The sequence below is a fragment of the Paroedura picta genome, chromosome 16 (genome assembly GCF_049243985.1).
Source record: "Paroedura picta isolate Pp20150507F chromosome 16, Ppicta_v3.0, whole genome shotgun sequence".
Lineage (NCBI taxonomy): Eukaryota > Metazoa > Chordata > Lepidosauria > Squamata > Gekkonidae > Paroedura > Paroedura picta.
This window is the reverse complement of record NC_135384.1, coordinates 13,834,426-13,850,085: the sequence shown is the minus strand read 5'-3', so window position 1 is coordinate 13,850,085 and position 15,660 is coordinate 13,834,426. Positions and strand designations below refer to the sequence as shown.

The following is a 15,660-nucleotide window of genomic DNA, read 5'->3' as shown; positions in this document are numbered from 1 at the left end:
TATGGAGGACTTCTTTCTGAGACCCTGGAGATTCACTGCCAGTCAGACAATACTTTGATGGATTAATGGTCTCATTCAATATGTGGCAACTTCATGTTTTGATGTGTACTTAGTCCTATTAATGAGTGGATCAGACCAGAGCCTATCCAATCCAGCTTTTGGTTTTCAGTAGTAGTTAACAAATACCCTCCTGAAGTGGGGTTTGATATTGATACCCATTTCTGTGACTACAACCCTAAGTACACTTTCTAGAAATGTTTTTCCTATGAAGAACTAATGGGTACATACCAAATCTGTTGTGAGGCTAAGCTTTCACAATCCATCGACCTTAAGCCAAAAAAATTAGGCATATTAAATGAATTTTACTACATTGTGTTTGCAACATTTTGAAAATAATATTCCCATTAGAAGCAAAACGAACCAGGGAAGCAACGCTTATGATGAATCAACAAAATGCTGGAGAATTTTTTTCAAAGCTTGTTTAATGTCTTTATTTCTCAGACTGTACACAAAGGGGTTCACCAAGGGAGTCAAGATGGTGTAGAAGACAGAAGATACCTTGTTCAGTTCTCTGAGTGTGTTGCTTTTGGGCACTACATAAACAATGACTATAGTTCCATAAAATAGAGTAACCACAATGAGATGTGATGAGCAGGTGGAAAATGCCTTCTTTCTCCCAACAGAGGATGGGATTCTTAAAATGGTTTCTATGATGCAGCTGTAGGAAATGAGGGTTAAAAGAAAAGGGAACAATCCAAACAGAGCTGACAGAATAAATATCAGTAGCTGGATGTTGAGGGTGTTGCTGCAAGACAGTTGGAGTAGTGGAGAAAAATCGCAGAAGAAGTGGTCAATTATGTTAGGTCCGCAGAATATCAATTGAGACATAAAGTAGATTGTCACTGAGTTAACCATAAAGCCAATGATCCAGGAACCACTTGCTAACTGCAGGCAGGACCTGACATCCATAAGGGTTGCATAACGCAACGGTTGGCATATGGCTAGGTAGCGATCATAAGACATGGCCGCAAGGAGATAACATTCTGCTGTAGCCAAGCCCCCAAAGAAATACAGTTGGGCAAAACATGAAGTCACCCACATGGATTTATGCCCAGTCACTAAGCTGTCCAGCATCCGGGGCCAAATGGTAGAGATGTAGCAAGTCTCCAAGCAAGACAAATTCCCCAGAAAGAAATACATGGGGGTGTGAAGATGCCGATCAGCTGCAACTAAGGCAACAATCAGCAGGTTCCCAGCCATGGTAACAATGTAGATTACTAGAAATGCAAAGAAAAGAAGGATCTGGAAATCACTGATATCCCCAAACCCCAGGAGGATAAATTCACTGACCACTGATTGATTTGTCTCGTATTTATCCATGGCTTGATATTCACAGAACTGAAAAACACAAAAGATGAGAGGGAGAAAAAGGTTATTCTGGAAGAATGAGACATGACTGGCATTTAGTGTAGATGTGCATATATTTACACATCATTTAGATTATACTTGTATAAACATACAAATACATTGAGAGAGCGCAGATATCACTGCTCGGTCAGAACAGCTTTATCAGTGCTGTGGCGAGCCCAAGGTCACCCAGCTGGTTGCATGTGGAGGACAGCAGAATCATATCCAGCTCACCAGATTAGAAGTCTACACTCCTAACCACAGTTAGGAGTTTATGTTAGGAACAGTTGCTGTTGAATTCAAGAAGAAAACCCCCATATGGGAAGGGGAGAAAACTCAAGAGCCTTGCTGGTTCCAGTAAAAAAGCTCTAGTCCAAAATTATATTATCCACAATAAACAGAAGATGCTTCTGGCTAGGAACCACATACATAAATATTTAACTTGAACAATTCCTGACATTTTACTTTACATTTGCTTCATGATATAAGAGAAACATTAGTTCATGAATTCAGGAAATCTTGTATTGAAATAAACAGATGGATGAAAGTACACATTTCACGAATTATATTTGCAAATTGCATGTCCTTTCTTGGCCGTAACACCACTAAATGACAATATGTTGATTTGCTCAGACTATTATTTTGGTGGTAGTTGTAATGACATTTGCCCATGTTAACAGTCACAATGACGCCATTGGTATCATGACATGGAATATGATTTGCATTCAACAACAAGTAGATGTAGATTATTTTAAGGCTCCAGGGTCCATAACTGTGTATATATAATGTTACTAAAGTTCCACAATACTAAAGTTTCCCTGATCAATGAAGGTGTTTTACTTTTATAGCCATCAAATTGCAATCAATTTATGACAGCCTGATAGGGTAGGGGTAACCAAACTGTATCTATCTCTAGATGTCCATGGATTGCAATTCCCATGAGCCCCTGGCAACAAGAAGCAAGAGACTGCCTGCCTATGTGTAGTGATACTAGGATTATTTGGTGGTCTCCTGTTCAAATGCTCACTAGGTCCAACCCTGCTTAGTTTCCAAGATTTTATGAGATCATTGTAGCCTTCACTACCCATACAGTCCTATAATCTGTATACCACATTCTTCTCAGCCCAATACTTGCATTGGTTCCAGCCAGCTTCTTTGCTTTCTGAATTGTAGTATTTACTATAGTCCTCATCCTGTGTAGCTGTGTAGGGTGAGATACTTATCCAAAAAAGCCCCTTGCTCCCTCTTTTGTTGAAAAAGCTGGCCACATTGAAGCCCTTACAATGGATTGAGATGATGGGCTGCTTCCTTTTAATTAGTGATTCATGCAGGTACCTTGCATGCATATGGCCAGGTTACAGCTACATCATATCATATGACAGATATAAGAAAGCATCCTTTTTTCCGCATGAAGTTGATGGCAAAGCAGTTACAGCAAAGTGAGATTGACAAGAAATGGTCACGGGACTCCAGTGTATACATCTGTCAAATCTAAATACATCAAATACATCTGTCAGATCTAAAAAGTTAACTATACCTTGACAATGTTCTCAAGCCTGATGTAAAACACTTTCTGCCTGGGTTCCAGATATCAACCCGATTCTATGTCTGTGCCCAATAAGGTGGATTATCAGTCCTTCCAACAGACTAAATGCTCTTACTTGCACTGAATTTTATACAGTTTTGAAAGGTACAATCACTAGAGACTTCATTATGGTGTGCTATTTTAGTTGATGAGAGAATTATTGTCTAACGGCCAACCCAGCATTCCCAAATGATGACATTCCCAGAGTAAACAGAAATATAAATTATAGACATTTACATTAAAAAGGAAAATAAAACATAGAAAAAAACTTAGAGGGGTTGACTTGCAGGAGGGCATTTTTGGCTGGAACAAGACACGGAACAGTTGTTGGGTATAAACAAGGCCACAGCTTTATTACCTCCCTAAGGGAGGGTTGGCACAGCATGGGAGAGGGAGCCTGACCTAGCAGTCAGTGGACTGCACCACAACCTGCGGAGTCCAGAGACGCTCTGGGACCTGCACCATTCTCAGCCGGGAAAGCAGATCCCCTTGCCTACTGAAATCTACCCTACAAATAGTGACCTATGCAGGGGAGATAACAGGTGCCCACCTCAGTTGATTTCCCACAAGCCACCTGGCAACAAGACCCTGGCCTCCCAGCTAGGTCAGCCATGTTCTTATGTATGTCCCAAACCCGATCTAGTGAGAGAGAGAGAGAGAGAGAGAGAGAGAGAGAGAGAGAGAGAGAGAGAGAGAGATCGAACTAGAGTTTAGCTTAATGGCTCAGAAAAGAGATTAATTTTCACATGGAATTTTCCCAGGGACTGATTGGCCATCAATACACTGGGAAGAGTCTTGGTTGCCAGATGGCCTGGGGGCACCTACCCCACTGAAGTTTCCCCAGATCAGAGAGGTTTGTGGTCATGTGGGTCCTCAAGGTTCAAGGTTTACCAAAGTAAAACAGACCTTTAAAAGATTGTGATAGTTTATAAAAATACTTATAAACATAAATATGTGCAGGAGGACAGGACAACTTATTGGCAGCAAGGCATGCTCTGAGACCAGCTCCTCTTCCACCCAGCAAACTTCTGAAACTGGCAGGAAGCTGGAGGTGGAGTGCTGTCCCTTATTAGCCTGTCCTGTCTGAAAGTTCCCTCCTGATAGGGGCTATACTATGAGGATGGGCCATACTTGGCTGAGAGTCATGACTTACTCATGAGTAAACATTCCCAGGACAGAAGCTTTTCCTGGCTGCCCTGGGTCCCAGTGGGCCAGCAGAGGGGACATTTCTGGACCTCCCACATCCCCCCTCCTGAAGGTACACAGAGGCTGTCCCAGGAGGCAGCTCGCTCTCCCTCAGGTACTCTGAGTTGAAAGAAGCCAGGGCAACTTACTGGCAGCAGGGTATGCTCTGAGGCTACCTCCTCTTCCACCTGGCAAATTCTAAAACTGGCAGGAAGATGGAGACAGCGAGCTAGTCCCTTATTAGCCCTTCTGGTAAAGTGCGAGCTGATTGGTCCTCATTGGCAGAGTGCAATTTGAACTGATTGGCTCTCATTAGTCATTCCTTTTTGCAGCATATCTCCAAGGAGTGTCAACCAGGTAGGTTTTTGGATTGTAAGCAGGTCTATAGGGAAGACATTCTTCTCAAGTATATTAAACAAATGATGCATGAAAGCTAGCTTTGATTCCACTTTGGTAGATGACCATTAAAGGGCAGACTGCCAAGCACACTTCATAGTCTTGTACCAGAGTCTGAGTATTTTTTTTTATCATGGGTTTGTACAGGGAATATTACATGAAGAACTTCTTCCCAAATGTCCCTCAGTTCTTAAGCTTGTTACCACATGAGTACTACTATTCGGCTGTTCCTCCATACTCTTAATGGAGCTGAAAACAAGACTGATCATAATCTTAATCAAACTTTATTACAGTTGTTCAGACCTAGTTATATGAAGTTAATACATAAAAGACCAAAAGAATATGGTCATTTAATATAATGCAATTTAAAATAGATCTTAAAATTATGCTACTTTAGAGCATTGGATTTTTATGGTGGCGGCACAAAACTTAGCCAGCTGAGTTGTCACCTGGGAGGGACTCATCACTTAACAGCCTCTTTGCTCGATCTACATCATGATATTCTGGCAACTTTTTAAGGAGTGGTTTGATCAAGTTGCTATGAATGTCTACATAAGCAGGGCAGTGGAACAATATATGCTCTCTTGTATCAATTATGCCACTCCTACAAAAACATTGTCTCAGTGTAAAGGGAATGTTCTTATAGCGACCCTCTACAAGAGCTAAAGGCAAGACAGAGCATCTTGCAAGGGTAAATGCCCTTCTTTGTTTACTTATTAACAGTTGAGACAGATAAGTGGCCAGAAAATATTCTGTTTTAACTGGGCCAAAAAAGTTGGAACTTTACTCAGGTCCAGTTGATGTTGATTGTCTCATATCCGCTGCTTAACTAATGATGCAGCTTGATCATGAGCTAATTTGGATAATAAAGGTAGGTAGAAGCCCAGACTTTGGATTCCTCTGTGAACAGCCTTAGTCCAAGATGATTGGAAGTTGCCATTGAGGGTTAAAGAAACTATGTATTAATTTCAGCCACATTCCTATTGCTGACAGGCAGGTTTTGTCTTGGACCATTAACATTCCTGTTTCCAGACACACCACGGAGCTGGTTACACAGCATGGAAGTTGGAGGAGTGCCCGAACGAAATTAGACTGGGCCCTTTTGAAAACAAGAGTGTTTTAGCAGTCAGTTTCATTAATTCCCCATTACCCTATCGTTATTTGTAGAATTGTCATTTAAAACCTTTTCCTCATTTGCCCAAGACACCTAATTCATAGCCGTTTCACCTTTGGCTTTTTCAGCTTGGTGTGTTTCTGCCTTAACTGGCTCCTCTGCTGCATTTTCTTGAACTTTATCTGTGCCATCAACCACTGGAGCAAAGTAATTTATGACTGACATATTATATAGACTAGAACTCTCTTTTGGAAAATACTCCATAATTTTGATTTGCTTGCATGCTGGGAGGCCATTTAATTCCTCCTCCCCATCTTTCATTCCTGGCTCAATGTGGAAGCTAGTCCTTTGTACAAGACAAGCTAAGACATTTTCTTATGCCTAATTGCTGATTTGTTGTTGTTGTTATGTGCGAAGTCGTGTCCGACCCATCGCGACCCCATGGACAATGATCCTCCAGGCCTTCCTGTCCTCTACCATTCCCCGGAGTCCATTTAAGTTTGCACCTACTGCTTCAGTGACTCCATCCAGCCACCTCATTCTCTGTCGTCCCCTTCTTCTTTTGCCCTCGATCGCTCCCAGCATTAGGCTCTTCTCCAGGGAGTCCTTCCTTCTCATGAGGTAGCCAAAGTATTTGAGTTTCATCTTCAGGATCTGGCCTTCTAAAGAGCAGTCAGGGTTGATCTCCTCTAGGACTGACCGGTTTGTTCGCCTTGCAGTCCAAGGGACTCGCAAGAGTCTTCTCCAGCACCAGAGTTCAAAAGCCTCAATTCTTTGACGCTCGGCCTTCCTTATGGTCCAAATTTCACAGCCATACATTGCAACTGGGAATACCATAGCCTTGACTAAACGCACTTTTGTTGGCAGGGTGATGTCTCTGCTTTTTAGGATGCTGTCTAGATTTGCCATAGCTTTCCTCCCCAGGAGCAAGCGTCTTTTAATTTCTTTGCTGCAGTCCCCATCTGCAGTGATCTTGGAGCCCAGGAAAATAAAATCTGTCACTATCTCCATTTCTTCCCCATCTATTTGCTGATAGTGAAAGCTAAAAAACATGAGGTGCGGATTAGCAAGGTTAGCATTCTCCTATTTCTTCCGTACCCAGAAGAACCTCTACTCTACTATTACATAACTGCATATGCCTAGAATCATCTCTCTCTCTCTCTCTCTCTCTGTATATTTGGGTGGGCTATGTCAACATTTCATTTAATAACACAAACTAATTTCTAACACAATTTATCATGATTTCAAAAAGAAGCTTTGGGGTTTTGCTAAATGTTGACTATTAGAAAATAAAAAGGTCACAATAGTATCTAGGAGATTGAAAAATATCAAGGCCAATGGGGCAAAATCAGGTAATAATACATTTTAATATTTAATTAAAATCCCCAACATTTCCCTACACATTTTGCCAACTAATCTTGTTTTTATAGTATCCTATCATGTCAGCACAGATCCCTGTACAGATCTCAACATAATGCAACCTCTTTTTTCCCTAATTGTCCGTTTTACAAAACCAGCACACCAGAGAGTAGTCCTAATTTACAAGTTTTAACATAAGCTGCTGAGATACAAAGGACTCCAGGGAGCATGTTTGAAATACATTAATAAGGACAAAAATGGAACAAGCTCTTCTTCATCTCCATTTCTTCTTCCTTCAAGGAATATCTCTTCAGTCCAAAGGGAAAGCAATGGGGAATCTTACATTGCATCTTCTCAGGTCACAGATGTGTTTTGTTTGCAAATGTATAGCAAGATTTCAAGATGGAGAATGATGATTGAATAACACAGGCATTGGTGAGTACAGAACAACGGTAGAATCGGTAATTGTATTAAGTATTATTAACATTTTATTGTGTATAAATAATGGTATCATCGACTTAACATAGTGGGGATGTTATCAAAAAGTCAACAAATTTACAAAGGGAACCTGAATAGTTTGAAATTAGAATTGGAGCATAAGTGTGTATAACAATACACACCCTTGAATTGTAGTACCAGGAGACTGAAAGTGTTAGACAATGGCTGTTCACCATGAAAGGAAATTACAGTATACATCTTAATACCAGAATTCTAAATAATAGGGAGAGATAATTTTGTATAATCTCTTTCTGGTAATCTATCAGGCCTTTGGTAGGAACAGTATAATTGATAACACAATAAGGTGCTCTCCAATGTTCTTTTGGTGCAGCATTTTTTCAAAGAATGGCCTAGAAGACTACTTTTTGTGAAAATAACCTGGAATCTAAGGAGAGTTGGCCCTGACTAGAATTTGAATGGCAGACCAGCAAGGTAGGCTGGGGGTGCGGTGCAGAGGCAAGCAATGGCTTTGAAAACCCCAAGGGGGTCACCATCAATTGGCTGAGATTTGGTGGCACTTTCTACCACTCTCAACAATTAATTTTAGACTGTAGTCTTAATGGTCCAGAAACTTCACATGTGAATGCTAGAGCCTGCTTCTAGAGTCCCCTTGTTTTGTATGCAATCCAAGTTTCAAGGCTCTCACCCAGAAGTCCAGCCATGATGCCACTTCTAACAGCAAGCTTTTCTTTCATCTCAACTATTTCCCAATGACACATTTTCTTTTCTTCTATACAGGTTCATTTCAGTGCAGAAATGGGAAATCAGACCACTGTGACAGAATTCTTCCTTTTGGGATTCTCTGGTCTCCCCGAACTCCAGATTTTACATTTTGTGGTATTTTTTCTCATTTACTCAGCTGCCTTGGTGGGGAACTTCCTTCTTGTCCTGACTGTAGTCCAGAATCAGTCCCTCCATAGTCCCATGTACTTCTTCCTTGTCAACCTGTCATTATCAGATGTTTGTTTAATCACAGCCACGGTCCCCAAATCCATGGCGATAGCATGGACAAACAGCAGACTGATTTCTTTCTCTGGATGTGTCATGCAGGTGTTCTTAGTGGTGACAGGTGCAGGTGCTGAGCTGACCATTCTCACTGTCATGGCTTATGACCGCTATGTCGCAATTTGTCATCCTCTACAATACACCCTCATCATGAACTGGAACACCTGTCTCCAAATGGCAGCAGCTTCTTGGATCAGCATAATAATCAATGCTGTTTTCCACACTGCAAACACTTTTAGGTTACCTTTTTGCACCAGTAGCATAAAACAATTTTTCTGTGACATCCCCCAGTTGCTAACAATGTCTTGTACTGATGCAGCAGCTAATGTGGTGGGTCTTCTTGTGGAAGCCATTGTGATTTGCTCATTTTGCTTTTTTTTAATTTTAACTTCTTATGGCTTCATCTTCTTTACCGTTTCTAAAATTCAGTCTGTCAAGGCCAGGTCCAAAGCCTTTTCCACCTGCACCCCACATTTGACAGTGTTTTGCTTATTTCTTTCTACTGCTATCTTTTCCTACATGAGACCAAAATCCATATCTTCTGTTGCAATCGACCTGCTGGCTGCTGCATTGTACAGTGTTTTGCCACCACTTCTGAATCCCATGATTTACAGCCTGAGAAACAAAGAGATTCAAATGGCCATGCAGAAGATGTGGAAGAAGCTCTTTGAATTTTGTTTGATAAAGTTTCCGATGAAGAGAATCCAATGGATACGAATATGACTAGCTGAGTTCTGTTCTGACTACTGATGTATACATATTGTTAGGTTATTTCTTCCATGTATAATTTAATGGCAACAATTTTTGTCAATGTAAATGTTGGTTACAAACTGATACACCTATATAAATGTTGATTTTCTGTGCAGCTTGGGGAAATTTAGCATGTTCAGGAATATTATTCTCACCTAAAGCTAAAATGAATGAACTGGGAGGGGTGGGTCCCATTGAAGAGACAAATATCGAATAGTACAGACACCACAAGCTAAGTTTAGGTACAGTATGACCTTATGCTCTGTCAAGAGCTTTCTTAATAAGTTGAAGTTGGTCCTTAAATATAAAAACCGTCCCTTGAAAAAGCTGTAGGCGAAACGTGTCGGGACTTGTATGAAATACGAATTAAAGAATACCTGAAACTGAAGAGAGACGACTCTGTATAAGTCCAATTTGGATATTTTTTATTGCCTTATTGGTTTCCCAGTGTGTCTGTACTAGTATAATCTAAAGCAGACATGTTGGTGCTTGATGTAAAGGCCTGTGTGAATACATAGTCCATCACCTGCTATTTAAATTGTTGCATTCTAGGTAATATGCCATCGGCAAAAATAAGAACACACGCATACAAATCAATAAAGATTAATTTACTGGCAGCAGATGCCTTGTACATTTTTTGGTAGAGGAATTGTCAAAATAAACTGAAAGTAGCCTTGTACATTTTTGGTAGAGGAATCCGTCTCCATTGTTGTTCCTCTATATATTTATGAAACAGACTAGGGGGTGGGACATGTCTGACTGTCCAAGTTAAAATAGGGTCAATCAGCGTGCAGTCAGATTTGCCCTGATTGGCCATGCCCCTGCAGCTCCTGCCCTCCGTCCCTGGACTCTAGCCTCTTTGCTCTCAGACGCCTCAATGCCCGGAGCCAGCAGCAGGTAACAGGAGAGGGCCTGGGAAAAGGGTCGTGGTTGAGGCCTTGCTAATGAGAGCCTCTTGGCCTGCTAGGCTGGCCCTGCTGATGTGGGCCTCCCGGCCTGCTGACTGCCTGCTAGTGAGCTCTGTCCTGGCCCTGCTAACGAGCTGGCCAGTCCACACCCGCCCCACTTAATCCCGCTGTGAGCTGCAGCCCAAAGCCAATTTAAGCTGCCTGGCCAGGAGCCAGGGGAGGGGGTTCTTTCAAGGCCCGTTTTTAGGAACGGGCTTTGAAGCTAGTTGTCAATATAATCCGAAATTGTAGAATACAGAAATGAAATGTATTGCTGTTACAGAGCTTAGCCACAGAGTGTGCTGCTTTTGTAATTGCTCTTTAAGGTTTTGTACTCTGCTTCACTAAGGAGACTTAAACAAGTGAATAAGATATATATATATATATATATATTCATAAATAATCTTTCCTGGTCAGATTAGTCTCTTTTAAACTGCAAAGCACTGTGGAACTGTAACTCATCCATGAAGGTAACTAATAACTGCATACTTCCAAAATGCTCTGTTACTCTGCAGCTCTAATTGTTGCTTCTGGAAGATGGCAGGCAAAAATGAGAGTGGAGCCCCTACACTGGAAGCACAGAATACAAATGGAATTTAGGGAGACTGCAAAAGTCTTAACAAAATATATGCTTGCTGGTTAAATTAGAAGTATCAAACTATTGGCAGTGGAGGCATCTTGCCTTATGAGGATTTGAGGCACCGGATTTAAAGCAAGTGTTCACAGAAGAGTCTCCAGAGCATAATGCCAGAAGCAGGCAGCAATTTTTAAAAAGAGATGTGCAAGGTATAATAACGCTGTTAAATACATTGTTGAAGAATGAATGTACAATTTTTAAAGATTGCTCCAGCTCATGAAAGATATGGTAAAAAATGGAAAGGTGTTTTGGGACCCGTTCTTATGGAAATGTAATTTGCTTTTAAAGAACCTGTTTACAATGAAGTTTTCTGAAGATGGAAGCATGAGGAAGCAAGTGAGAGAGCTGATGGACATTGTCTTTTGACTCTGAAGAGTACTGGACAAGTTTTTAGTGATGGTCATAATCTCTGCCATTCTGCTATCTTTGCCAAATACGAATCAAGCTCAGGTCACAGCCTTGGTAAACTGTGTAAGATTGCAGTTTTGAATTTGTGCTGGCTTTCTTTGAGTATCTGCATCTGTTTTAGAGGTGAAGCAGAAAGAGGGAGAGGGAGAGGGAGAGGGAGAGTGTTTTTCCTGTGGTGGAACAGACCTGTTTTGGGGGACTGTAAAAGTCAAGCCCAAGAAGTTACCAAGAGGCAATTTCAAATAATGAGCATCTGAGTATAGAGTCAATCCCATAACCAAAGGAAATAAGAAAGAAGAGTTTAGGACTTGCATATCTTTTGTTAAGATGAATGCAGAAAAGTCTGATAGACTAATCCTGGATTCAGGATCTGAACTGTATATTTTCAAGAGAGCAGAGTGGTTTGAGGAATTGTATCCATGTAATTAGCTCTGCCAAGCTAATGGGGATGCCTTGAGTATTCAAGGAAGAGGCACAGTTTACCTCAGGCTGAAGGATAGAAATTGAGAGAATTTTGGAATGTATTTAAAAGATGCCCTGCTTGTTCCTGGGTTCCAGGGTAATTTAGCTTCATGTAAGAGAATTGTAAATGTTGGGGTGACTGTAATAATAAAAAAGAATTCCTGCTCCATTTTTATTGATGACTGCAAAACTAAAATTCCTCAAGAGGCCTAGGGCAACTTTTTGGTGTTTAAGAAAATGTAGGCAAGCAGGTGTTTGCAGTAAAGGGAAGTCTGAAACATGGATATTCTCAAGCTGCCCCAAAACAAGGAAAATATTGCAGCCATGAAAAATGCCTGCATAGATGGCATACTGCTCTAGCACACAAGTCATATGATGCTGTGAAGAGGCTTCTGAAAATCTGTGATATGCCTATCATCATCATCATCATCATCACCACACTTATTGTCCACCAATCTCGACCTGGCCAGCTTGTGGCGGTTTACATAAAAATGTTGTTAGTTGTGAAGTCGTGTCCAACCCATCACGATCCCATGGGCAATGATCCTCCAGGCCTTCCTGTCCTCTACCATTCCCCAGAGTCCATTAAAACATTAAAAGTCCATTAAAACATTAAAACCACCTAAAAACTCAGTACATAGACCAATATTAGCAGCAAAACAATCTACCACAACATTGAATGCAAGGGAACAGGCGAGCCACTGAATTCGGAACTGGGTTCTGGTTCTGGTTGCTATGGACTATGGACCCTTCTCTTTGGAGCTCTGCAAGTTCTAATTACTATTATACATCAATGCTGCTTGACCATATAGCTCTTTGACTTAGCTGTCAGGTTTCTGCTTTTATAGCTTAGCTTTGTTAATCCTCCATGGCTGTTTTGCTGTTGCTGCTGTTTTGCCAATGGGGCAAAAAAAACGCTGATGTTCTCCCTCAGAGGAGACAGGGGAAAAATTAGAGAAACAGCTGGGAATGGAATCATTTTTAGAAAATAAAACTCCTAAGTTGAATTTAAGCATTCCCCCCCAGTTGCAAACAAGTATGCAGTTTTGGAACTGGAGCAAGATTGGCAAGTTTGTGAGGAAAAAATTTCATGGAGGGAGGCAGAGGAGAGAGAAACAAGATTTCAGGGCTCTCTAGAGTCACTCCCACTGCCAAGCAGAGCTTTGGATCATCAGTTTATTTCCAATTTAGGGAAAGAGATCAATAAATTGGAACTGCTAGCCAAACAACCAACCTTGATCACAGAGATAGTCATTAATTTGTATATGAAGATTGATCAAGTAAATATAAAACTAGAATCTCTAATAACAACAGTGAAAAGGTTATCAAACAATCAAAAGGTTATCTGTGTGAAAAAATGGAGACGACTAGATCAATATTGATCTCAAAGCAACAGTGAATTGAAAAACATCAGATCCCCTAAATGAAGGTATTTTGCTGAAGAATTCGATTTAAGGGCAAACGCTCTTGTGAGCACGTCTACACCCAACCAAATCACCTGCTGCCTTCAGCAGAGAAAGCTGACTATTATGATAGGAAAAGGCAAAATTAACCAGATAACAGAAGGTCAGTAGAATTTCAGGCAGATTTAAGAATGTAAATATGCTGATTTGGGGATAGAACACAATTCTGGCTCCCAAGTAACAATTTCCTTAAGAGACTGATGATCACTTTTACCTCAGTTAATTTACTTTCTTTACTCCTGAGAAGACGCGAACTCCTGAGGACCTTTCAGATTTATGAGAGTTTTTGCTGATAGTATATGTGTGCCATGAGGGGGCTGGATGGAGTCACTGAAGCAGTAGGTGCAAACTTAAATGGACTCCGGGGAATGGTAGAGGACAGGAAGGCCTGGAGGATCATTGTCCATGGGGGTCGGACACGACTTCGCACCTAACAACAACAACAACATATGTGTGCCATTGTGTAACAAAAGGAATTAGCAAATTATATCTCATATATATGGTAGGCTGCTATTATATCTTGGTGGAGGGGCGAGGTTTTTAGATTGTTATTTGCCAACATTGTTTTATGATACTGTCTGTATTTTATGTGGGTTTTAACCTTGTTGTACACCACCATGAGCCAGCTGGGTCCGGGAGAACTGCTTTCAGAAGAGATATCCCGAATTATCAACATGGAAGACATTTTAAGCTCCTCACTGTTGGGTCCCACACGGCCCGATCTAGACTGTGATACTGTACCCCCATTGTTGAGAGATGCCTTTTGACACTCATTCTCTGAAGATTTCAATGATCATCAGAGCTCTCCTCCAGGATGATTCCAGTGTTAGGGAGACCTTTTCCTTTCCTATTGTTCCAATTGCTGCAAGTAGCATCATGCCTGCCATGGCTGAGCCCTACCATGGCTTGACTAGCCCCTATAGTAATTCCCCCAAGACAGACCTGAATCCCCCATCCAGATAATCTCTTGGAACATTGCGAATTACCCATGCTGTGGCTTACCCATGCTATCTATTCCTCACTCAGACCACCTCCAAGCAATGTGATCTACACACAACAGCTGGCAAAATGTGTCAGCAGGAAGGGAATGAGGATTGTGAAGGGTTGGCCATACCAATTTGTTCTAGCTGAATCCAAGAGGAGAACAACAGAACAGTGAAGACTAACAAAATGCATCCCACAAAATGAGCCTTCATGAATCATACCCAACCGCTGACATGCAAAGAGGATGGGAAGTCTTAATGGGATTTCACAGAAGGTGGAAGAGGTGATGAGGAAGAAGAGGCATGACATGTAGGGATGGGGTAGAAGGGAGTGGAAACAAGCCTTAACCACCCAGCATCAAACCAACAGGGACATAGCTTCTGAACACCCAGATTTATTGAACAGAAACCAAGAAATGGGACCAAGGTCCAATCAGTAGGGTTGTGAATTTCCACCATCCACAGCAACACTCGTGCCTTTGCAAGCTTCTCTGGGGAGACATGGGAGAAATGGCAACCCATCTCTCTCATGGCATGCTTATGGAAATACGCCATGAGATGGCTGCGCATAATGGTGCATGAAACAGGCTTGAATCTGTGAGACAAAAGCCCAATGCAGAGTAGCATGATCCTTCATCATCCAGAGTAACCTGACCATTACAGAGTTTGGAACTAATCAGGATTGACCATGGTTAATACTTGGATGGGAGCCCAACAAGGCGGCCAAGGGTTGCTGTGCAGAGGAAAGCAATGTCAGACTACCTCTTGCTTTGGAGACTGCATCTTGATGCTTATCACTTGATGCTTGCTCTTGATGTTCATCACTGGTCTCATGTCAGTTATGGTTTTGCATCCTCAGTCATATTCCTAGTCATTCCCAACACCAATACTGCCTTTTTGTTGACTTAGGACAACAAAGTTGCTATGAAGGCCTTCGATTACTTTCTTATTTTTCTGAATAAATATATATTTGGTCTAATCAAGATAACCCTCAGCATAGTCCTTAAGAATTACAGTATTCTATAGGAACCATTCTTTTACAGTATCCTTCATAAATTATTGTAATAACTGAAAGGATTTCCTGGTTCCTTGATCCTCTTAAAGACGTTCCTTTTTTCCTGCTTCTTAATATGCTTGTTAAAAGAATTGCTTGTATTTATCATACAAGAATGTGCAGAATAACAGCCAGTACAGATGGGGAAAAATCTTATATAATTCAAGTACAAACATTACAATAAAATATACATGCATAATATCAGGATGGAAAATTAACACAATAATGAAAGCAGGATTCTTGGATCAAAATTATTATCTATAGCATACCATGAAATTATAAATACAACTACAGAAAATGAAAAAAAAAACTTTTCTTTCTTGCTTTTAACATCCCAGGAAGTATCACTGCCCATTCCTTTTATAATGAGATGAATGGGAACTTATTTGTCATGTGAATACTTTATC

The 15,660-nt window shown here is 41.0% G+C and overlaps 2 protein-coding genes across 2 annotated transcripts; one reads left to right on the top strand and one right to left on the bottom strand.

Moving 5' to 3' along the window:
- Positions 1 to 435: 435 nt before the first annotated feature.
- Positions 436 to 1,380, bottom strand: LOC143825383 (olfactory receptor 6B1-like). Its single transcript, XM_077313410.1, has one exon. The coding sequence runs from the start codon at positions 1,378 to 1,380 to the stop codon at positions 436 to 438; it is 945 nt and encodes a 314-aa protein (XP_077169525.1).
- A 6,920-nt stretch (positions 1,381 to 8,300) lies between these two features.
- Positions 8,301 to 9,272, top strand: LOC143825382 (olfactory receptor 14A16-like). Its single transcript, XM_077313409.1, has one exon. The coding sequence runs from the start codon at positions 8,301 to 8,303 to the stop codon at positions 9,270 to 9,272; it is 972 nt and encodes a 323-aa protein (XP_077169524.1).
- The last annotated feature ends 6,388 nt before the right edge of the window (positions 9,273 to 15,660 follow it).